This window comes from Carex rostrata, chromosome 2, assembly GCF_964058835.1.
Source record: "Carex rostrata chromosome 2, lpCarRost1.2, whole genome shotgun sequence".
Classification (NCBI taxonomy): Eukaryota; Viridiplantae; Streptophyta; class Magnoliopsida; order Poales; family Cyperaceae; genus Carex; species Carex rostrata.
The window spans coordinates 14,974,352-14,998,557 of record NC_135919.1 but is presented as its reverse complement, the minus strand read 5'-3'; the positions used below and the strand labels follow the sequence as shown (position 1 = coordinate 14,998,557).

The 24,206-nt window shown below is 35.1% G+C and overlaps 2 protein-coding genes across 2 annotated transcripts; both read left to right on the top strand.

Annotated features, from left to right (window-relative positions):
* The first annotated feature begins 3,903 nt into the window (after positions 1-3,903).
* LOC144544681 (uncharacterized) lies at positions 3,904-15,152 on the top strand. The gene is made up of 19 exons (XM_078293237.1): positions 3,904-4,328; positions 4,713-4,766; positions 4,875-4,972; positions 5,423-8,902; positions 9,474-9,564; positions 9,776-11,000; positions 11,171-11,250; positions 11,336-11,420; positions 11,528-11,619; positions 11,997-12,065; positions 12,150-12,186; positions 12,270-12,352; positions 12,473-13,045; positions 13,331-13,367; positions 13,448-13,645; positions 13,938-14,003; positions 14,097-14,211; positions 14,358-14,396; positions 14,587-15,152. The coding sequence occupies exons 3-19, from the start codon at positions 4,957-4,959 to the stop codon at positions 14,715-14,717; spliced, it is 6,417 nt and encodes a 2,138-aa protein (XP_078149363.1). The 5' UTR covers positions 3,904-4,328; positions 4,713-4,766; positions 4,875-4,956; the 3' UTR covers positions 14,718-15,152.
* Positions 15,153-20,347: 5,195 nt separating this feature from the next.
* LOC144550568 (ADP-ribosylation factor 2-like) lies at positions 20,348-23,319 on the top strand. The gene is made up of 7 exons (XM_078298571.1): positions 20,348-20,459; positions 21,145-21,328; positions 21,486-21,556; positions 21,646-21,765; positions 22,257-22,375; positions 22,558-22,639; positions 23,108-23,319. The coding sequence occupies exons 2-7, from the start codon at positions 21,181-21,183 to the stop codon at positions 23,108-23,110; spliced, it is 543 nt and encodes a 180-aa protein (XP_078154697.1). The 5' UTR covers positions 20,348-20,459; positions 21,145-21,180; the 3' UTR covers positions 23,111-23,319.
* The last annotated feature ends 887 nt before the right edge of the window (positions 23,320-24,206 follow it).

Below are 24,206 nucleotides of genomic sequence, written 5' to 3'. Positions count from 1 at the left end.
ACCATACATATACATAAATATAAATATTAATATAAATCTGCTTTAATAATCTTCAGCATGCGTAAGAGAATAGAATTGAAAACAAATATCAAAGTTTTAACTAGGTTGCCGTTGCATGACGAATAAAAAGAGAGCTCATTTTATTAAATTACTGGAGAGGATAACAAAAAGGCCCCCCCTTGGACTCGTGTAGCTCACACACATATTACCTAGTTCTCAAAATGACACCTGTTTGTGAAAACCGTTTAAAAACATAAAAAATATATTTCGATCCAAAATGATATCGAAAAGAAGCGTGCGCGCACACAAGAAGTAGCGCACCAGGTCGGTGGTCTATGACTATGGATTATGGAATGAATCTCTTTCGTTTGGGAAAAGGTGCTCAGTGGGCCCACTTAGGCAGACGTGTCTTTATTTCACTGTTTTATTTATTATTTTATTAGTTGGTTTTGTTTTCTTCTTTCAGATAAAAATGAATTCAGCTTCTAGTGATCCCTTCCCTTTCCGGTCTACAGAAATCTCAACTTGGTTAATTATTATTATTATTACTCGTATTTTTGTGACCAAACAATGTGCTTGTTCTCCAGTTGTCGTCCATTCTGTATAAGATCTGATCCTGTAACATGAATTTCTAGGATGAATTTATTTAGGTACTTAATTTTTAGACAAAAATTTAACCCTTTTTTTATAACTAAATCTGTGTGCCAATGAGAACATCGACTTGTTGCATGCATTGCTGTAGTTCTCGTGTCATAGAAGTTCGAATAAGGTTTTGTGAAATAATTTCCTAAGAAAAGGACATTGATTGAATGCAGATATGTCATTATATACATGTCCTTTTTAATCCAGAATTCAAGACTTGTTTGGAGTGTCGGCTATGATTTTGTGTTATTTTTTTTAAATCAAATACAATTATCTAATAGAGCTGTAGTACGAGTCACTGACAAGTGGACCCCAAATTTTTTGCGGGGATTTTGACACAATCCCGTGTGCTTTTTGCAGAACTAAACAAAATACTGGTATATCTAGCGCTAAAAAACTTTTGCATTAATTAAGAACACCTGTACCAATGGGAACGCTATCCTCTGCGGAGTTTTTCCGTGCGGAACTGTGCGAAGCTTTTAATCTGGTCTGTTCGTTTCGGATCGGACGGACTGGATTAAGAGTTCACCAAATTTTGAGTTTTTTTAAAATTCGGGCAAGATCTGATCTGATCCGTCCGATTCGAAACGAACGGACCAGATTAAAAGCTCCGCACGGAAAAACTCCGCAGATGATACTTTCCCTGTACCAATGTTACTAGTCATACAGGTCAAGCGAACATGTGTTGTTCGTGTCGAAATTCAAATCCAGGGCAACAGAAACGCAGCTAAAATTTTGAATGCATATCAAATTAATTATATAAGATTTTCTTACAGTAAATAGAGTTGAATTTTATAGTATTATAATATTTTAGTCTAAATTATACAGAAAATTATTTTTTAAAATAGCCATCAAATTAATTTTGATATGACCATGAATATTCTATGTGATCAAGTACCTTAAGAAATATTTATCGGTTTCTAATAATTTTCTATATATAACAACGAAGATGGCACGAGCAAATTTAGCTTTTGACATTTTCATAAAAAAAATGCTATTATGCGGCTGGTTAATTATCAAATCTTTTTACTTCATTACGGATCAATCCTGTGTAATCCTATGTTTAGAACGATTTAAGATAAGAAAATGTAGGTTAATGTACAAACTTAAATAGGCTATTGGATTAAAATTGAAAGCAGATATTATGTGAGGTTTCGTGGTCATATATTTAGTAAATATATTGTTATTTTGCTTTTCATAGCTACCACCGTTTTTGCCATTCATTTTTGAAATCGACATTATATATATGTTCTAATTATTCTGGAATTTAATAATAATTGGGAGTGTGAGGTATGAATTTAATATTACTTTTCTTCAAATTAAATATATATATATATATATTTTTTGAAAGAGACCGAATTATGAAGTACTAACAAGTGGATCTCATATTGTTAGAACTACGACCGTCCATATGCTACACTTTGAAAATAATAACATCCATCTTAGATAAAATTACATAATTAATAATAATTTATATAATTAATATTACAGTTGAGTAAATTAACCTTTTTTTAAAATATTTTTAGTTTTCAAAAGCTACAAATAGCATATATAATGATCGGAAAAAATGATCAAACGTATGATTTGATAGTTACTTCAGAAAAATAATAACTTTTAGTCAACATAATATATATTTTTTTTATTAAAGAGTTCCGGTAAACCTTCAATATTTTCTAGATGCTATTCTCAAGAATTAAATTTGCATTCTCTTGAAAGAGAGATGAGGATTTGTACTAATACACTAAGTTTGCAGTTATTATTAACATGATATTAGAAAGAAACAATAAAATATTCTGCAAGTTTTTAAAATAAATAACATCTTATTATTTTTATTATTTAAAGTAAAAACATTTACATGTTAGATTTTAGTTGTACTTACACAATTACGGAAAGAGTATAACTAGGGCGTTTCTAAGTTCACCAAGTCTTTTTGTGAACTCAACTCTAAAACATATCGGATTAGTTTCAAACAACAAATTCAAACCGTTGAAATCCTTCTATCTTACGAGTAATGCGTTTACATGTGAAAAATTTAAACTTTTGAATTAATTTAATATGAAGTTAAGTGGTCAAAATTAGAAAATTTATAAATTAATTTTAATGCATTCATTTTTTGGACACCTTTTGATTACTTACCTATATACAAAATTAATTTCAAATTTTATAATTTTCGCATGTAGATGCATCACTTGTAAGGCAGAAGAATTTTAACAGTTTGAATTTGCCGTTTAAAACCAATCCGATAGATTTTAAAATTGAGTTCACAAATAAGTTTGGTGAACTTAGAAACACCCTAGTTGTACTCTTACATAAATATAAATCAATACTACGATATACTAGTAGCTAAGAACAGACTTAAGTAATAAAATGAAGTTAATGTATCTTTATAATTTTTATAATTTAAAATAAAATGTTATATTACTGTAAAATTAATTGTAAAAAAAATTATAATTAAATTTTATAGTTTGAAAGTCTAACTCTACGCGCTTGATAGCCGTTACAAAATTTTAGGGCAGGATCCAAAAAATAAAAGGTAAAAAGTGTTGTAATAATGAAAATACACCTGGTTTATCGACACGTGGCAAAAAGAAAGTATTGTAATATTTTTCTGTGCCCAACGACTTCAGAAGTCACGCGAGGCTATTCTTTTCGTATATGTATCACTGGACCCGGTCTGTCAAACTTCCTTAGACCAGCACAAGCCCAACAACCACCAAACCCACCGTTTTGGAGAAACTGATGGCACGATTTTTACATTAATAACCTCTAAATACCCTATTATTATGTCCTGAAACGTCAATTTTTCTTTACCCTTTTCCAGTTCAATTTGTTGTTTTTTCTTATCATTCTTAGTTACATAGCAATAATTTTTTCACAAAACAATATTATAACATTTAACCAGCATCAAATAATAATTAATAAAAATTCTATGTACATTATATATACAGTTTGAACCAAAATAAAAATTGTAATTGTTGTTTTCTAATAGTTAACAAAACAATAAGAAACTTTTTGAGAATACAAATGGAAAAATGACACAGTTTACCAGAAGGAATAGACCAAATGCAAACAGGTAACTCTGGACCCTCAACGCTTCTCGCGCGAAGTCGTCAGCATCCAACCGCGAGTGGTCGGGATCTTAAAATGACAAGTAGACCCCACAGTCATTCACACACCCAAATTAGATATACTGCGATTTGGTTTTGTCACTGAAAAAATTAACTATATGCTCTAAATTTCTCTCTTTTTTCTCTTTTCTTTCTTTGTCTCGGTCCACTCCTTCCTCCTCGCCTACCACCTCTCTCTCTCTCTCTCTCTCCGCTCTTCTATCTTCTCTCTCTTCTTTGTCTCTCTACAATCACGAATTGGAGGTGCGGATGGTGTGTCTGTGTGGAACTTTTACTGTCTACCTCTCCCTTTTGTAATGATTACTGCCGTTATTACCTCCCCTCTGTCTACCTATTTTCCTCTCGTTCTTCCTTCATCTCTTGCTTGTTCATTCAAAAGGGGAAACTTTCGAGGCTACTGGTTCATAAGAGGTTGAATTTGAGCTCTGGATTTGTAATTGACTCATTGGCTTTGGACATATCGACCAGATCTGCTGTAGCTCGTACTGATTGTCCAAATTTGTGCGTGTTTGCGACCGGTGAGGTTCCATTGCTGTGCGGGAGCAAGAGATGTTACTTGTAATTGTTTGGAATTTTTTTTTTTACCGATTTGAATTAACTTTTCGTAATTGCACGTGATCAAGGGGAAAGCTCCTTTGTTGAGATCTGTAAAATTTGCTGGGCACATTAGTTCTGATTGCTATTGCGAGTGTAGTTATTTTTTTTCCGTGCGTTATTAGGAGATGAACTTATTTTTAATCCTATTATTAGTATTAACATGACACACACATATATATTTTGAGTATGGGTTTTACCGTGGGGTTTGGGGTGTTGGGGTGTTGGGGAGTTTGGGTTTAGAATATCTATTTTTATCTAAAATGCACAATTTCACTTTTTCTTGTCCCGTTAATTGTTCACTGGCTTTTTCAATTTTTTTTTTATTATTATTTTTTTTTATTTCAGGAGGCATTGGCATTACATAAAAAGAGTATAGAATCTTTGATTTTTGGGGCAAAGGTATTCAATCCACATTTTTTCAATTGGATGATTACTAGTCTTCAAGTTTTTAGGATACCTACTTATGTTCGTTTAAATTTGATTTAGTATCTTGATTTTTTTTTATAGGTTTTAAGTTGCTACATGGTAGTTTGGTATGGTTTTTTGGTACTGAGAGTGTGATAACTAGAGCTGCTTTTCACTTTGTCCAATGACCACAACAAAAGGTTAGTTATTTGATTGTACCTTGTAACTTTATTTCAGTTTGTGTCAGTCCAAAATTTTGCATTGCGACCTCATTGGCATTACTTATTTAAATTTAGTTTAGTTGTGGGTAACTTGCTGCAACTTACCTAACCTTACATTGTGATAAGTACACTTTTTTTTGTTTAAATCCAACACTTTATTAATTTCAAATAAATGCTTAAGTACGAAATTGATTTATGTATGAAAAAGGTTTGGAGCTTACTATTTTTCTATGTAATTAAATGCATTTTATTTGAAGAATAATAACTAAGAGCAACATTTCAATTTTGAGTGGGAATTGTCATAACTTATGTTAATGAAAATTCCAGTGGCTAATTAATACTTGATGGTTCCATGACTTCTCCTTTTTGTAATGTCTCGTGAAGACTTCATATAAGCTGACCTCTTTTACATTAACTAATCTATTGCAGGTGGCTTTAATTTTAGTTTTCAAAATTATAATACTGCACAAGATAATAATGTAAGCAAAGGCATTAGTGAGCCTGCCCCATCACCACCTACTCCTTTGCTCAGTGAAAAGAACAATTTTACAAGTCACACTCTGCCAACTGAAACTATCGAGTTAGGAAATGATGGAGTACAAGACCCTAGAGTTCAACATCAGCATCCGCCAACTGGCAGACTGCATCAGACTCCATTAATAAACCAACTCAACCCGAGTTTTACTACCCATTTAATGCCAACTTTGAATGGACAACGGAATGTGAGAATAAACCTACCTGATGGGAGTTCTTTGAATTCGAACATGCTGACCCAGCTGAGGTCATACCAGCCTGAACCTATGCCTGGTCGAATCAACCAATCAGGCTTGGTTTTTTCAAACATGTCTGGTACGGGTTTCTCAAATGAGAATGCATCTCATACTGGCTCTCCCTTCATTAATGACCTAATGGGGATTGGAAGAAGCAGGTCCGAGATGGGTGTCTCAAATCTTATGATGACACCTCAGACAGGCTCTTATCAGGCCATGCAACAGCATATAGCTAATGACTCAAATATCCATCTCTCTGCCTACTCGATGCCTCCTCATACTAGACAGTTGGACTGCACATCAATTCCATTGGACTCGGATTTGTCAAGCATTAATTTTGGGATGATCCCTCAGCCGGTTCCTCTTCTGACCCGACCACATATTGGATACCCACCTGTTACAACATCCTCTCAAATTGGTTCTTTTCAAATAGAGAAACCGGAATATAGAATAACTCGACCTGATATGGGTTTCCCCAGCTTGGTAATGTCACAGCCAACATGCTCTTTATACAGTGAACACCCAAGTGGTTCAACAAATGCATCGTATATGGGGTCCTTGAATACGGTAATGCCACAGCTGACAAATGCTGCTCATACCGAGTACCAAAAGAGTTCAACAACTGAGTCAGGTACAGATACCGGCTTTCAAAATTTGGTGGCAATGCAACCTCAGGTGAATTCATCTCAGAATTCAGCTATTCTAACAACACCTAATACAGAACCAAGTTCAATGCGCAACATGCCACCTCAGGGATCAGAACTGGAGGGGAGACCATACCAGGAGATGGTGCCTACTGAAGAGGTGGCAACTAACCAGGTAACCACGGAGAACCAAGGTATAGACTTGAACAAGACCCCACAACAAAAGCCTAGGAGAAGAAAGTACGTGCCAAAGGTTGTAACAGGGAAGAAACCACGTGCCCCAAGAAAGATCACACCGAAGAAGGCCTCAGAAGATCAACCCAAGAGAAAGTATGTTAGAAAGAAAGGTGTGGAGCCACCTCCAGTAGAAACACCTGGTAACGCAAATGGGGCTGGTAAGCCAGTAGGGAACTCCAATTCGGTCACCCAGGATGCTGCAAATCCACAGAGTAATCCTTTAGAGAGCCCCCCTTCTCACACAAGCAATGCTGCAAATTGGCTGCATAAGATGAATGATTTGCCCAATTCAAGCACTCTAAATGCTGAAACTATGCAGGATAAGCCGATAGAAGCTTCTCAGTCATGCACCCCAAATTCTGTGAATGGGCACAACAAGGTGGCAGAGACATCCATGCCATGCATGCCAAATATTATCACTGGTCTCAATAAGCCTATTGATATCTCCAGTTCATCTACTAATACAGTGGTGCAATTCCCCAATTGCCGCACTGTCAGTGGCATGAATGGGCCATACAAGTCAGTAAGGCGTTGTTTGAATTTTGATTCTGAAGAAATAAGATCAGATGGATACAAACATGCTCAGTCTCAACCTGATTTAAATGCTGTTTCAGCTTGCTCTGCTAGAAGGGATGTCTCTACTCTGCCAATCACAACCTCATCAGTTTCGGTGGGTCCCAGTCTCTCAAAAGGGATTGCACTGGACCTGAACAGCTCAGCAATTCCGTGGCTAGAAGAGTTCGATCAGTTCGTGGCACAAATGGGCGATACAAACCAGGTACTTGGCACAAATCAAACTCCAGGGAGAAACATGAGCAACACTAATTCCATGCCTACTGAGTTGGGTAGTTTAATGGGTGATCCATATCCACCACGGCCTTGGGGTCTAATGGGCACATATGAAGAGAAGGTGGCTGCACTTGCAAAGAATAATGCAAACCTAATTTCAGATAGAATAAATGCCGGTATCATGTCAAACTCCTATTCCAATGCACCAGGTCTAATGTCTGATGGGAGGAAAAGAGACCACAGTGCCCTTGTTAATGACACTGGTTTGACAGGTCAGGACAGAGCAGAGCTTTCACCTCGTATAATACAGACTAGTAAGAAAATGAGAATACGGAATGGAAATAACACTAGGCAGAATGGAACAAAAAACAATGCATCTCCAACCATACCACTTGTTAGACCTGATGACAGGGTTTTGTCTTTAGCTGATGCACAGAGATTGGTTGAATTGAAGAAGAGGAACAACCCAAATATGCTTTCTTTCAGAAACCCGGGATGGAACACAGGGAAGGCCCCGGTTATGCCATCTGGGCCTGCTTGTACCAGTACTGCTGTTACTCCTAGTACACCTGTAAAACTGGCACAAACAGTTAATGGGACCTCGAGGAATCAGATTTACCATCCTGGAGTTTCTATCCAGACTTTTGCTGAAAGAACTACAACCATGAATCAGTGTGTGGATACTTTATATACCCAACCATCCAGACCAATTACTTCTGTCGGATCTGGGGTGAACAGGGTTACCTTAGAAATGCTCACTGGGAGTAGAAACATGAATGCAACATCCACACAGCCTGTTGACCATATAATTCAACCATATGCAGCGAATCTTAGAAATGAGAGCTGTCAAATTGGGGCCACCGTACAAACTGTATCTGAGAAAACTACAGAGAAGCCAGTGGCTGATATTTGCCCCCCACCAAGTACACCTGCAAAATCTCCCATATTGAATCCTCCATCGAAAAGCGAGCCAAAACGGAGAGGCCGCCGTCCCAAGAGTGAAAAAGCTGGTACTGACACTACGGTTGCCTCGCGTCCCAAGGGAAGACCGGGAAGGCCGCCTGGTAAAAAGTCATTCCTCAGTTCAGCAAATCTGATGGCAGGTGGTCCAGCTGCATTGGCGTACACTCTCGACTTAATAATTCAAAGGATGAGCGGGCTTGATATAAACCGCATCAGTGAAACTGTACCAGGCCAGCCATGCTATGCAATGGTACCTTACCAAAATGGGGTCAGGGATGGTACAATGGTGCTTTATGATGACGGAAAGGTTAAGAAGAAGAGGAAGTCGCGGGCACAGGTGAATCTGGATCCTGTAACAAGCCAAGTTTGGAATTTGTTAATGGGCAAGGAGATGAAAGACGGAATTGAGGCTGTTAATGAGAAGGATGAGAAAGTGATGGAGGCTGAAAGAGAGGTTTTTCGTGGACGGGTTGATTCATTTATTGCTAGGATGCATCTTGTTCAAGGTATTATTTTTTTTCCACTTAAATACTTCTAGCAATGAGATTGATCACCAACAACAAAATCACCTGTCATTTTAGTTTAACAGTTTCCTATGTACTGTAATATTCTGTGGATGGGATGATTCATTTATTGCTAGGATGCATCTTGTTCAAGGTAATATTTTTTCACTTAAATACCTCTCCTGGCAATGAGATTGATCACCAACCACAAAATCACCTGTAATTATAGCTTAACAGTTTACTATTTACTGTAATATTTTGCATATGCTACAGTAATATTTTTCCTTATAGATTGAACAATTTTTTTCATACATCAACATCATACTTGAAAATGGTACGGCAAAGGTGAAACAACAAATAACATTTAAAGGCAGATCTGACCTTGTAAAGAAAATAAAAAAAGTAAAAGAAAGGACACTAGTCAACTGGTACAGTTGCAGTACCATTACCCTTTCTATGCATCTCATGGAAGACATGCATAATCACCTTCGGTTCATATATTTCTTTCCCTTTTACTTTGTCACATAAAATGCATTAATTATAGTTTATTTCTGAACTTTGATCCTCTATTCAGGTGATCGGCGCTTCTCTCCATGGAAAGGATCTGTTGTTGACTCTGTCGTGGGTGTCTTTCTTACGCAAAATGTGTCTGACCATCTTTCAAGGTAAGATTTCTGCTTTTAACTTATTAAAATACATCCTGCAATGGTTAAACCTCTTATTTTCGCATTGGTTGATAATTGATACCCTAAATGTGAAATAAAATCATAACCATAACATTGCATGTTACTTTTTTAGAATTGTACCTTTGCAACTATAGTATGATAATTTCTTGTTTGATGAACAAAGAATATGCTGATACTATCTTCACATCAGCTCGGCTTTCATGGCTCTGGTTGCTAAGTACCCCCTAAAGACGCAGCTCCAAAACTCTCAACCCAGAGAATCTACGCTCATTGTCAGTAGACCTCGCAACACCAACCCCTATGCCAGAGACCTCATCAACCTGACAAAATGGCACCGCCAGAGAGAGGTCATAATAGAAGATTTCACCGACATTGGCTCTCAGGTGACCTCAGAAGAAAAAGACAGCAATGAATCCCAGGGCAGTACAACAAAGTGTCCTGGTAGTTCTCCTGAGAAGAAGATGACAGGGTCACCTGACAGTGGGCCAGGTCTTGTCATAAACTCTTCTAGTGACGATCCGACATCTGAAAGTGTTGTTTCTTCACAGAACTCGGTAGTATCAAATCAGAGCTCACCAGACTATCTGTTCCAGCCAGGAGAACAAAACCTTACTGGTTTGGGTTTGCTTGGGAATTACAGTGCAGATGGGCATGCTGGAAATGCATCTTTACCTGTTGGTACCCGCCCAACATCGTACACACAGTTATTGAGGATGGCCGAGTCAAATGGGGTTGACTTTTCCCAAGATTTGAATAAGGAGACTGCTGACCTTTCTTCTTCTTCCAACATCTCTCAGTTTTATCCTCAAAACTGGAATATTTATTCCGGCACTTCATCTACATTAAATAATGCTCAGAATGGGGTTTATCCATCTTCAGCTGTTCCTGCTATGAATAATAGCCGGACCCAAGAACCAATAACCCCCATGATAAAAATAACTACCGCATCAGGTAAAACCCATGGCTACATCCCGGTACAAGAGGAAAAGAAAATGTACCAAGTAGAATCCGCTCAACCTCCAGTCGAGCAAACTCAACAACAAGTTCAAAGTATCCCAAGTGCTTCCAATCTGCAATTTACCCCAAATGCTAACAACAATAAACACTCGAAGGTCTCCTCAGATACTGTGCAGGGGAAACAATCCAATACGACGAAGGCATTGGATGGCACGGTAATGGATGAAGGGGTTAGCAGCAAGAGTAGGAAAGGAAAAGGAGCAAGTGGTAAAGGGAAGAAAAACTTTGATTGGGATAGTTTGAGAAAAGGAGTTCTTCCTGACGGAGTCAAAAAGGAAAGGACTTACAAGACCACAGATTCTCTTGATTATGAGGCTTTGAAAAATGCTAGTGTGAGTGAGCTGTCTGACGCCATTAGAGAGCGTGGCATGAATAATATGCTTGCTGAGAGAATTAAGGTATGATCTGACAGATTGTTAATATGATTTTTTGTTGTTTTCTTTCTTTTCCTGTTGCTGTAATATAAAGCATCAATATATGAGAATTAACCCACCGAGCATATATCATAATTAGCTAAACCTAATTATAAAGATACATAACTACAGTATGCTCTATATATTTTATGCAGGCTTTTCTTGACAGAATTGAGAACGATCATGGCAGCATGGACTTAGAATGGCTGCGAGATGTTGATCCTGACAAAGCAAAGTGAGTTAAATTTAATAGTTATATTCTTTGAGGCATTACGAACATTCATAAACAATTCCTCATATAACAAACCTTTTTCCTCCAGGGATTATCTCCTAAGCATAAGGGGCCTTGGACTTAAGAGTGTTGAGTGTGTTCGTCTGTTGACTCTACACCATATGGCTTTTCCAGTGAGACTCTATTCTTGTTTTTTTGTTTGCTTATGGTTTTCCTCTTTTCCCTGAAGAATATCCTTCTGTTCATGAACTTGCTATGTATAATTTTCTTTGTTCTAAAGGTTGATACTAATGTTGGCCGCATATGTGTGAGATTGGGATGGGTCCCACTCCAGCCTCTTCCGGAGTCCCTTCAGCTGCATCTGCTAGAAATGTAAGTAGATTTACCTTTACATAATAAAACAATTTGATCATCTGCAATTTATGTGTTGGCTTTTGAAGTAGTCAGTTAATTTACCTGGGTGGCCGAATTGTTTTTTTTTTTGTTGTTGATAAAATGGGGTCGTCAACAATATGGTTTTGTGAGCTATTTTACTAAAATTCAAAATCCGCTGCTATTCTCTTCTCTCTAGCTCTCCTTTTCTCTATCTATCTCTAAAAACAGAACCCATTTTACCATGGATCTTATTTTTAAATTAAGTGTCCTTCTGCACCAAAAAAAAAACTAAAGAAAGAAAGATTTCTCCTGCTGGTTTACCAAGGATCTTATATGTGAAAATCAAAGCTTAACTTATGTGTTGGATTTTGAAGGTACCCTATACTAGAGAACATTCAGAAGTTCCTCTGGCCTCGGCTATGCAAACTCGATCAAAGAACATTGTAATAATTACTTGAATCATTGCTTTTACTAGAGAATTTTGCTTAATGTTTTTTCCCACTAACTTTTCTACGCTTCTGACACAGATATGAATTGCATTATCAGATGATAACATTTGGAAAGGTGATTCCTGTGAACTTGCTATTGTAGACTATTCTGTTATGTTTAAAAATTTACTGGCTTATTCTCTGCATATGTTTTACCAGGTTTTCTGTACTAAGAGCAAGCCAAATTGTAATGCATGTCCCATGAGAGCTGAGTGCAAGCATTTTGCAAGTGCATTTGCCAGGTAACTTGTGTTTCCTTCTTTTTGATAGAAGTAGTCAGTTAAACATGTTACAGAATCATTTTATTTTTTAACTTGAGAAAGTGCCATAAAGAACTAATTACAAAATAATACATGATTCAGTGCAAGGCTAGCCCTTCCTGCCCCAGAAGAAAAAGGTATGACTGCTGCAGCATTACCTGCAGGCCCCTCCACCTCAACCAATCTCCATCCTCCATTCCCATCACGTGCCCCACCACCTCAAATCAAAGGATCCTCTACTTCGTGTTCTTCCTTTCCCATCCCCTTCCCATATCCTACCCCTGTAAATCTTTCCTTCCCAAACCAACCGCAATCACTGCTCCAACCGCGGGTCTCAAATGCAACTCTAACTCCAACCCAAACCCAAACTTGTAATGAGCCTATTATCGAGGAACCTGCCTCACCTGAACCTGAACCAGAACCAGAACCTGTGGCTGAGAAGGAGATTGGCGCAATAGAGGATGCCTTCTTGGAGGATGACCCTGACGAGATACCTGTTATTAAATTAGATTTCAAGGAGTTCACACAGAATCTCAAAAATTATATCCAGGCGAATAATTTGGAGATTGAAGAGGCTGACATGTCAAAGGCTGTGGTGGCGATTTCTCCTGAGGCAGCCTCATTACCAGTGCCTAAGCTGAAGAACATTAGCCGCCTTAGAACTGAGCATCAAGTGTATGTTCTTATTTAAATAAGTTTTTCATTTAACTCTGGTTTAGTTAGATGCCACAAGAAAACAGGCTTGGCTTGTGTTGTTGTTGTTTTTTTTTTTTTTTTATTAATTCCTGTAAATATCAAATATCTGCAAGTACTGTATAGAAGCCATAAGCTCTCGGTAAATTATATTAACAAGAAAAAGAACTAAAAAAAAGTGGTGCATTGTTAATACGCGTACTGTGAATTTTTCAACAGCTTTTTAATATTATTGACATTTATCTCTTCCTTTTTTGTCCCTTTCAGGTATGAGCTTCCTGATAACCATACACTCTTGCATGGGGTATGTTTACTAACAATAACTTCTAGAAGGTATATTTTCTTGTAAGAACAGAGAACTAACTGGTTTAAACGATTTTACAGTTTGAACCAAGAGAACCTGACGACCCAAGCCCATATCTTCTCTCAATATGGACTCCAGGAGAAACTGCCATGTCAACTGAGCCACCAAAGTCACTTTGCATCTCTCAAGATGTGGATGAACTATGTGACAATGAAGCTTGTGCCAGATGTGCAAGCATAAAAGAAGCAAGGAGTAGAATAGTTCGCGGGACTATCCTGGTGAGTTATTACAACTTCTTTTTAGATTTTTTGTCATAGTATAAACAAACAAAGAGTGTTCAAGGTTCTACTTCTCATTTGAGAATTAATAAAACCAATAGGCAACACAGAGGGAAATAAGTTGTTTCTTAGTCCTGATTATTTGATAATACTCAATTAGCTGGAGGATTTATTTAAGGATATAAAAAGAAAAAAATAGTGCAAAGTTTCTTGGGGTGCTAATATATTAGAACTTAGAAGTGTTGTATTTTATTTTCTGTTTATAAGTATGAGGACTTTGACAAATAAACAGATACCATGCCGGACAGCAATGAGAGGAAGCTTCCCTCTCAATGGGACCTACTTTCAAGTAAATGAGGTAAAATTCAACTAAAAAGGAATGACACTTTTATATATTTGTTGGCACTGGATTAGTAGATAACCAAGAGTTACAATTAATGTAATTTGATAGATGTTTGCTGATCATGAGACGAGCCGTGTTCCAGTAGATATATCGAGAGCTTGGATCTGGAACCTTCCTAGGAGAACGGTTTATTTTGGCACGTCAATCCCAACCATTTTCAAGGGTATATCTAATACCTGATTGCTTTTAAATATCTATTGATGTTTTAGTTAAATTATGACACTAAAATGTATCTATTGATGTTTTAGTTAAATTATGACACTAAAATGTACTATTTTTTTGTTTTTCTACATGGATGTTTTTTCTTAGGCCTATCAACTGATGAAATTCAACACTGCTTCTGGAGAGGTATGCCCTTTGTTCTGCTTTTATTCAAATATTAAATATTTTTTATTTAGACAAATAGAACTGAAGAAAAGAAAGACAAAGTCAACCCAAACCATTAGTGTTTTATCTTGATTTACTAAGGTCTAGTAAAAAGTAAGTGCTTATCTTCATGGAGATTTATTTCTCTAATTATTTGGAACAATGAATGCAGGATTTGTATGTGTGCGAGGATTTGACAGAGCTTCAAGGGCACCAAGGCCCCTCTATGCGCGACTGCACTTCCCAGCAAGTAAATTAACCAGAAATGGTAAAAAATCAGCCGCAGCTAAAGATGACGAGTAGACCAAAAGTTCTCCCTCTCTCACTCTGACCTAGAAATTTCAAATTCTCAATAATTGATTACAATAAGCCTAACCAAAGAAAAGCATCAGTCCATTCTCGAGAAACTCCATCCGAGTTGGAAAATTGGTTCGTGTTGTTCTTTTTATTTATTTAGTTCTCTCCTTCATTCTTCGTTTATAGAACTCAGTTCAGTTCAGTTAATCGCTTTGCCCCAGATTTTGAAGGGAGAAAAAAAATGGAGAGGTTTAGAAATTTACTGTGTTGTTGTATAGGTATAAGCAAGAGGGGTTGGGGTGTATAATGGCCAAACTAGGCGGCAGTGAGTGTTAGCAGAACCATTATCATTGTTTTTTTTTTCTTTTTTCTTTTTTCTTTTTAGAGTTGTAGTGATCAGACTCGTTAGCATCGTTTAATTTAGTTAACTAGTCAATAGAATCCCAATGTTTCAAATGTTGATTATGTTGTACGGTGTTATTGATTAGTTGCAACATCAACATAAAAATATATACTTTCTGATAAATGCTGGTTTGAGAGCCACATAACAGACTCCACCTCAGAGCCAGAAATTCCTGAGGGGGGGTTTTGGGAAAATATATCCTCTCCAATACCTGATAAGGGAATCTTTTACAATTACTAGATCTGAACCGTACTTTTTAACTTGGCACGAATCTCAAAGCCCAAAAATGGGGCCCCCTACAGTGACCCGAATCCCAAGCCGGTTGAGATTTAATCTCAAACCGTTAAGTAAGTCATCCTCTGCAATAATTGTGCAATACCTGAGAGGATACGGGTTCGGGTTTTGGTAGGTTTTGGAACATTGTGGATAAGCATTAAATTTTATTCGTACCCATACCCATATGATGATATAAAATATTGTATAATTCAATTTTATCATAAATTACTAATTAAAAAATAATATAAAATGTGGGATAACTTAATTTTATTATAAATTACTTAAAAATAAAAAATATAAATTATTGTAAATCATTATAATCATAATAACAAAAAATATAACTAAAACTATATAATTATATGGAGTCTGGCTTATTTTGCTATCGGAAGCACTTCGACCGAGGTGCTTACGGGGCTATATTTTATTATGTGATGTTCAAACAACAAATTCAAACCATTAGATGTTTAATCTATATTAAAATCTACTTGGAGATCAAATTTTATATTTTTTGGAATTTTTTTACTATTTATTAAGCTGGTTTGAAAATCGCTGTTTTCAATGTTGCAGAAATTTACTGAAAATAGCGGTTTTCAAACCAGCTTAATAAATAGTAAAAAAATTTAAAAAATGTAAAATTTGGTCTCCAAGAAGATTTTAATATAGATTGAATATCTAACGGTTTGGATTTGTTGTTTGAACATCAAATACGCTAATTGACCCCGTAAGCACCTTGCTGAAGTGCTGCTGGTAACAAATTAGACAGTCCCTAATTATATATACAAATAAAAAATATCATATGTATTTAATATTTATCAATTATCGAGTAATGGATACAAAATAGCTTTTAAGTGTACGCTTATCTGATAAGCTAACAAATATTTTTTTTGTCCATACCTATCTTATTGAATATGATACGGATCAGGTATACGGTTAAAAGAGTATTGTTTGATACCCCTAGAGTTTATTACATTACTAAACAGAAGGTAAACTCAATTTAATTCATTTTATCGCTCATCTGTTAAAATGGTTGCTTCAAATAAAAAGCAAACTAAATTGATGGATACAAAACTCCTATATTACGGTCTAAATGGACTTCAGCTTGGGTCCGATGGCCATTGGACCCAAAGTGGTTCCAATGGATTCGCTCACCGTCGGATTTATTTTAGAATTCGTGCGCATGAATTTTAAAGCATACGCAAAAGTACGGGTGCGAATCCTAAAACAGATCCGATGGTGAGCAAATCTATTGAAACCACTTTAGATCCAATGGCCATCAGACCCAAGGTGTTCTCGTCTAAATGTGCTTCATGGGCCCGCCAATGTGCATTTACATAATTACATGTCGAGACTATTTGAGAATCCCAATTGTCCAATCAGGAGCGAACGGGAAAGAAACTACAGCAGGATATTAAATTGGATTCGATCTTTACAGGTGGTTTTAGTTCGTGGATTCTTCGGGTTAGCCCTTGTAAGTAATGCATTATATTCCACATACTTCTCATGGATTCATAGTATTGAACATTTTTTAAACAAATGCATGCGTGCTCCACTGTAAATTTTAGATCGGATAAAGAGTTGGATAACTTTACCTCAAATCTTTATTTGAAAAGATCCAGAGTGGATCCTTTTTTTTTACTAGAAAAAATGTCTCATTTTTTACAAGCAAACAAGCATAATAAATCTGTATATTTTACAATAATGTAAATAATAATTTCGTAATCTTTTTTTTCTTTTTCTTTTTGGACCTCAAAACTAACTGTATATTGGGGACGTAGTTCACATTTTTTTTTTAGAGGGATCCAATTACATCTTTTTTGGTGACACCGAATTATATTATATATTTTCAAAGTCCAAACAGTCGATCCAAACCTTTCAACATGATGGATATATCGATTTTGTGAAATACTTAATAAATAGTAAAAAAAAAATTCTAAAAAATGTAAAATTTGATCTGCACGCACATTTTAATATATCAATTATATTAAATGGTTTGAATCGACTATTTGAACTTTGAAAACTTTGAAAATCGAGAGTGTAATTCGGTGTCACAAAAAAATGTGTAATTGGATCCCTCATCTTTTTTAACTATTAAAGCAAGTCCTAATCCAAATCAATTAAATCTGTATACCTACTATGTTGACCATAAAAATTGTACTAGATTGATACCGGTGGGGGTGTCTATATCATTTTTTTTTATTTTTTTATTTCGTATTGACAAATGAAAGTACATTAAGATGTATCGCCGAACTAAAATAAAATTTATTTGAAGCTGATGAAAAATTGTTAAGAGTAATATTTACAAATTGAAATTTTAGAGATACGTTGTTAGCAAAATTTTAAACATTCGATTTACAGATCAGAAACCTAAAACATTTGCAGGATGCGGTTTTCTTGTTTTTTCCCAAAACAAAACTGTTTCTATACCCACCGTCTACACAGAGTACAGATAAAACACTTTCAAGCATTCCCTACAAAAATTGATTCTTCATTTTTTGTTATATTTATAAGGAATTTAGATCTGACCATTAATTTTAATTACCTATAATTGTATCAGATAATTAACAAATACTTCGTATGTCCAAGGTAACTATCATCTGCAATCACAAAAACCGCTGTTTTCATTGGAAAAATGACATTTTGCTTTGGCGCAGTTGTGCTGTACTATTTTTTTTTGTTAATAAATCAAAAGTTTAAATAGCGTTTATCGAGTTATAACGTGAACAACTAAAAAAACCGGCGCTATGTCCATATAACGCTGATAACGCCATAGCTTTTATAGTCTGACAATGTTATAGTAATATTATAGTGCACTATTTAGAATCCTGAATAAAAAGACTTGATGGATGTCCTAAGAAGCGATGTCGCCGGTATCTTAGTTGAATAAATACCAACAAAGATACCAACATTGATTGTGAGGCTTTCACATTTTATTTTCTAGAGCGATATTGCCAAAAAAATTATTCGTATACTCAAGAAAAAAATATTACAAATCTACCCTTGAAACAAATAGCATATGGATGGATGATTAATTGAGGAGTAAAATTGTCCATCAATAAACTTTTTTTAATGATAAATATTAACATCACAATATATGATTCTGACTAAATGACAAAACAAAATGGAAACACTGTATTAGTTCAAGTAAAAAAGAAGAAATGATGTTCATTTTTGTAATATTGATACTCAATTTTAAAGTGTTTATTGTTGTAAAATATTTTTTTAATGACTAATTTACGGACCGTAAAATCAGAAACAACTTCAACCGAAATTTTGAGACTCTAAACGACATTTTTTGTTTTGCAATTCTGATTCTTTCAAAGTCTAAAGGCTTATGCCTCAGACTCTGGGCCCTTCGTCTTTTCGTGAGCTTTCCAAATTGTCATCAAACACTCAAATTAGATGTAGGAACATTTATGATTGTTTATTGTAAGCACATCAATGTTTTATACCATAATTAATCCCAACACAAGTGCATCGATGTATTGTTGTAAAAACATCAATGACACATTGATGTTTTATACCATGATTAATCTCAGCACAAGTGTATGAAGTTTTATTGCAAAAACATCGATGATACACAAGTGCATCAATGCTTTATTGGAAACATATTGACGATGTTTTATATATCCTGGCTAATTCCAGTGCAAGTGCATTGATGTTTCAATGCAAAAATATCGATGTTCTAGAAAAACCAGCAGTTCGGGAACTTTAAAAAAAAAATCGAGGGCAGATTTGTAATTTTTTTTCTTGAGGATGCGAACAAAAATTTCAATTGTATGTGCTGTGTGTGTGTTTTTATTTTTTATTTTTTAATGAAAACATAAACAGGTAGCTGCTGCTACTTTTTATCATAAAATAAAAAAAAAAATACTATTATGTGCAATTTATGCATAACAATCTTGACAGTTGACACCCCTTCAATCCTGTATTTATATCCATGAATTTTACGAATCTATTTCTCTACATGCTTATAATTTTGTTAAGCCAGGACCTGATATTATTATATTATAATCATGTTATATGTTTTTTTTTTTTGACAAGAAACGTGGAGGTCAAGTCTCCATATTCAATTGATACGGATCCCGACAGTGTCAAATTTTACAAACATTGTAGACAGAAAAGAAGGAGAAGAAAGGAAAAAAGAAAACAAAAAATATAAGAAGAAAATGTAATATGCTTTTAATAATGATATAGAAAGTTTGAGCTTATTCCTTCAACTAAATAAAATATTTTGGGCAAGGAAGCTCTCTGGGGAGATCCTTAGGCCTGAAGCTCTATAGAAAGATCCTTAGGCCTGAAGCACTGATAAAGGAAGCAAGAAAAATTGAGCCATCATCATCTTCAGTGGATAACTGGATATTGAGATGCATTCTTATGATAAAAAAAAATAAAACAGAAAAAAAAAAATTCAACAATAAAAAAAATCTGATGAATATAAAGATTATATGTGAACTATTACGTACATCAATCATACCTTCAGTGTCATATGTTTATACTTGCAAAATCTGATGAATATGAAGATTTACATGCCTGTTATGCTGATTGGTTATTTGTACTGCGTTTGACACAATTTTTATGCTGTATATTTCTTGCAATCTTTCACAAAATAAAAACATCAATGTATGTTAAGAAGGATTAAGAACCAACCTTTGGACTAGTGGCAAAGGCACATAACTCTTATGTGAGAGATTATGGATTTGAAACTCATAAAGTGAAATTTTTTTCTTTAATATATACTTTTCATTTAAAAAAAAAAAGTTAAGAAGGACTTGAATTTGAAAGAAACTAAAAGAAATTTTGGGTAATACAAAAATATAGGATGTTAACAACCCTTTAAAATAAACTAAAATGAAATAATTAAGATGAAATAATTAAGATGAAATAATTAAAATGAAATAACTAAAATAACAGAACATTGTGCCTCTTTAAACATTGACTTGTTGAAAGGCTTGCTTCGACCTGAAGCAGAGCCTACACAGTCAGAGCCCCTCATTACATATTCCCTCTATTTATACCCCTGCTAACCTCCTTTCTTCCTTAACAAAGAGCTTCACTTTCAATTCAAATAGGTAATCTCACTTTTCAATCTTCTCTCTCTGCTTATTTATTTATTTATTTACTTCTTTTTTTTTGCGAATTTTTGGGGTTTACTAACTATTGTTGGCATTCTGTGGCATTTTATTTTATTATATTTTTATATGATTTATTTTGAGGGACACTTTAGCAGTACCAGGGGTTCACATAGGCGGTACCCAAAAGTAACTCCAAGTATGAGTTTGGATCCGGACCATTCAATCAGAATCCGCATATTGGCCCAGATTCTGATCCAACGGTCGATACAAACTCAAATTTTGAGTTACTTTTGTGGATCTGGACCCAGGGGCTCTTGGGTCTATCAGTAAAAAAGTAAAACAGCCAGGTCTGGAGAATGGAGATGCATATTTTTCCAATTAGTTTATTTAGGGTGTGCACAAGATTCTTCTCTCTTCTAATTTATGATGATCACTTTTCAATTGTGTGATTACATTAATTTTTTTTGTTATCAAAATTATTAAAATAACCATGTCAAATTGATCCCTAGTCCTCATATATGATCCCATAAGCACAAACTAAACTCCAGAAGAATGCTCTGTTATTTGCATCGAGACGGTTGCTACATATGAAAATTAAGTATGTTCTTGTTCACTTATGAAATCTAAACCGCGCTATACTTTGTTTAATTTTAATATCTTTTGAACAGCCCAAGAAAACAAGAAAAAAAAAAAGGAGGAAAAGGTTAAAAAGAGAGACATGGGGGTGTCATTTACAAAGCTATTTAGTCGGCTTTTTACAAAGAGCGAGATGAGGATATTGATGGTTGGTCTTGACGCGGCCGGTAAAACTACCATTCTCTACAAGCTTAAGCTCGGTGAAGTCGTCACCACTCTTCCTACCATCGGTATATAATTCATAGTCAATTTTTTGCAGTTTAGTAAACTATATGCTATTGTAATGATCAAATTTGACATTAATTAGTTGTGATATATAATTTCGTTTCACATACTTCTACCTTTTATAAAATAGCTGGTAAACGGCAATATTCTTCCTTTTGTTAGGGTTTAATGTGGAAACGGTGGAGTACCGAAACATCAACTTCACGGTTTGGGATATCGGTGGTCAAGACAGTGTAAAATTTTCAAACCGACTCGATTCTAATCTTTCTATTGAAAATATGAATTTTTCAATTACATGAACGTATACATATTTTGTCTCTAGGTTCGTCGTTTATGGAGGTACTATTTCCAGAACACGCAAGGACTAATCTTTGTGATTGATAGCAATGACAATGAACGTATTATAGAAGCCAGAGATGAATTGCACCGCATGTTGAATGAGGTATTAATTTTGAAATTATCACTTCAACTGATTAGTTTCTGAGATAAAGATGGAGATTTATAACTCACATCTTTAAATATCCATAAAAATTCTCCAGTCGGGTTTCAAAACCTCTATTAAATTTTCAAACCTCACTAGTCGCTTCTATTGATTATTCTATATGATTTTCTAATAAGCTTTAAAATAAAACAATTTGACCTGCAAGATTCTAGTAAATCAACTCATAACTTTATTTTCTCCTTTTGTGATAACTTTCATCTTTTTTTTTTTTCCTTATCTTTTCTACGGAAAGATACTGGAATCATACCATTCAGTTTTTCTTAGTTCAACTAGATATTTTTGAACTTTCGAGTATATGTTTTGCTAAAAGGGAATTATTATTTTGAAGACACTAATTAATTGGTCTTCATAACAAATAATAGCTTATATAGAAAGGAATTTTTATTGTCCTTAAAATTGCTTTCATATTTGCTTTACAAAAAAAAAAACAGGAGGAGCTGAGAGATGCAGCCCTCCTAGTGATTGCAAACAAGCAAGACCTTCCAAATGCTATGACTGCTGCTGAAATCACTGATCAGCTCGGCCTCCGCTCTATGCACAAACGCCCATGGTACTTGCACTAATTTAATTACTCTCTTACCTGATGATATAGGTATTTATCTGTACTAACCACAAAAGCAATATGATAACTGATAATGAAAATCATTTCCCATAACTCATACTTCACAATGATCATATATAACAACATTTTTTTTTTCTAGTAATTAATTATTGGTTATTGTCATGATTTAGGTTTATCCAGGGCGCATGTGCAACCTCTGGAGAAGGTCTTTATGAGGGTCTTGATTGGCTCTCCAAAAACATTGCTGACAAGGTTTGTAGAAACATAGTTCCCATGATTTATATTTTTCAATTTCCACTGCAATACCTTTTCACTTTTCCAATTAATTTAAGCGCATCAATTCCAAGTTCCGTTGTTCCAAATTTTGGTACTGGAAAAATCAGGGACAAGAACTGGCTTTGTAGAGAAGGCAACACCAGGTCTATGTCCTCATTCATGCTATGTGAATTTCTTTTAGTAACAGGAACTGTAGAACCCCTTCATACATTCCTATTTCTGTAACAAATCACAGCAAATTAATTATTCAGCTGGCTGAATGAATTGCTGATATTAGTTGAGAAGATACATGTCACATGTGGTACTAATTAAAATGACGTTCCAGTTCAGAAAACAGTTCTAGAAAAAACAGTATGCAGGGATATCTGAATATCTTATACGCACACATAATTTTCTTATGTTCTTTAACCTTAAAAAAAAAATTCTTATGTTCTTTATACGCAGTGACCTGATCTCCTCCATATACTTCACTATTTGGTGCTTATTGCTGAAGGAAAATGTCTAATGCAGCTTTCATGCTGTTGGCTTTTGTATTTTCATGTTAACTTGTTTTGACAGCAACCTCTTGTATTGGGTACCCATGTTTTGTTTGTAAATTCAAATGTTTTCATAAGAAGTGCCATTGTGCATGATCAAATAATAGATGCTTATGGTCATTTTTTTTTTTTTCAAACGCTACTTTGAGAAGTGACTAAACAGTAAACTAAACAGAGATATGTAACAGATAGGTTCAATGCTGTGTCTAGCTCTAACTAATGGTGCTTCAACGCACCAATAGTTATAGGGCTATGTACCATATGACCACAAAACCAGCCTGATCATTGCGGTATGCTTCTTCAATACAGATCAACCGAGTTCAAAAAGAATTATACAAATACCCTTGAAATATGCATACAACATAATATAGTTTCATGTCGTGCGAAACTGCGAATGCCGCTTATAAAAGTGTCCGAGCGTCAAATTTACTGGACCCATAAATTGCTAGCCCAATTATGAATAAACTGGGTTTAGGCCCACCAAGTATTACCCCTTCCAATGTTGACATCATAAAACCACAGCATGTAATCTACAATTTTTCTTTTAGTAGACCCAGTTATTAATTGATGTTGACCTTTAACGAATCAAGCCCAAAAATAAATTATAGTTGAGTCCATAGTTGGTATGAGCAAGCCCACATCAAGAGGAAACTGCGTTTTAATCGTAACATTAAGACCCAGCACTTCGTTTTTCTCCAATTGAACAGCTACATGTTAACACATAAGACGCTGTTAAGGATCGCTTTCACTGTCGCAATACCTGCAAGCATAAGAGATCTAATTCTGGACCAAAAGAAAAGGTATTGAGATTGATTACTGTGGTACCGAAATACAAATGCTAACCCTAAACATAGTGGCGGTGCTTGGTTCTAATATGACTTGTGACTTGTGAGCTGGCTAATATCTAATCGATTGTTTATGAAGTCCCGTGCAACTAAGTCGTGGATCCAATGGTGACCAAATTTTATATTTTTCTAAATTTTTATACTATTTATTAAGTCATTTTG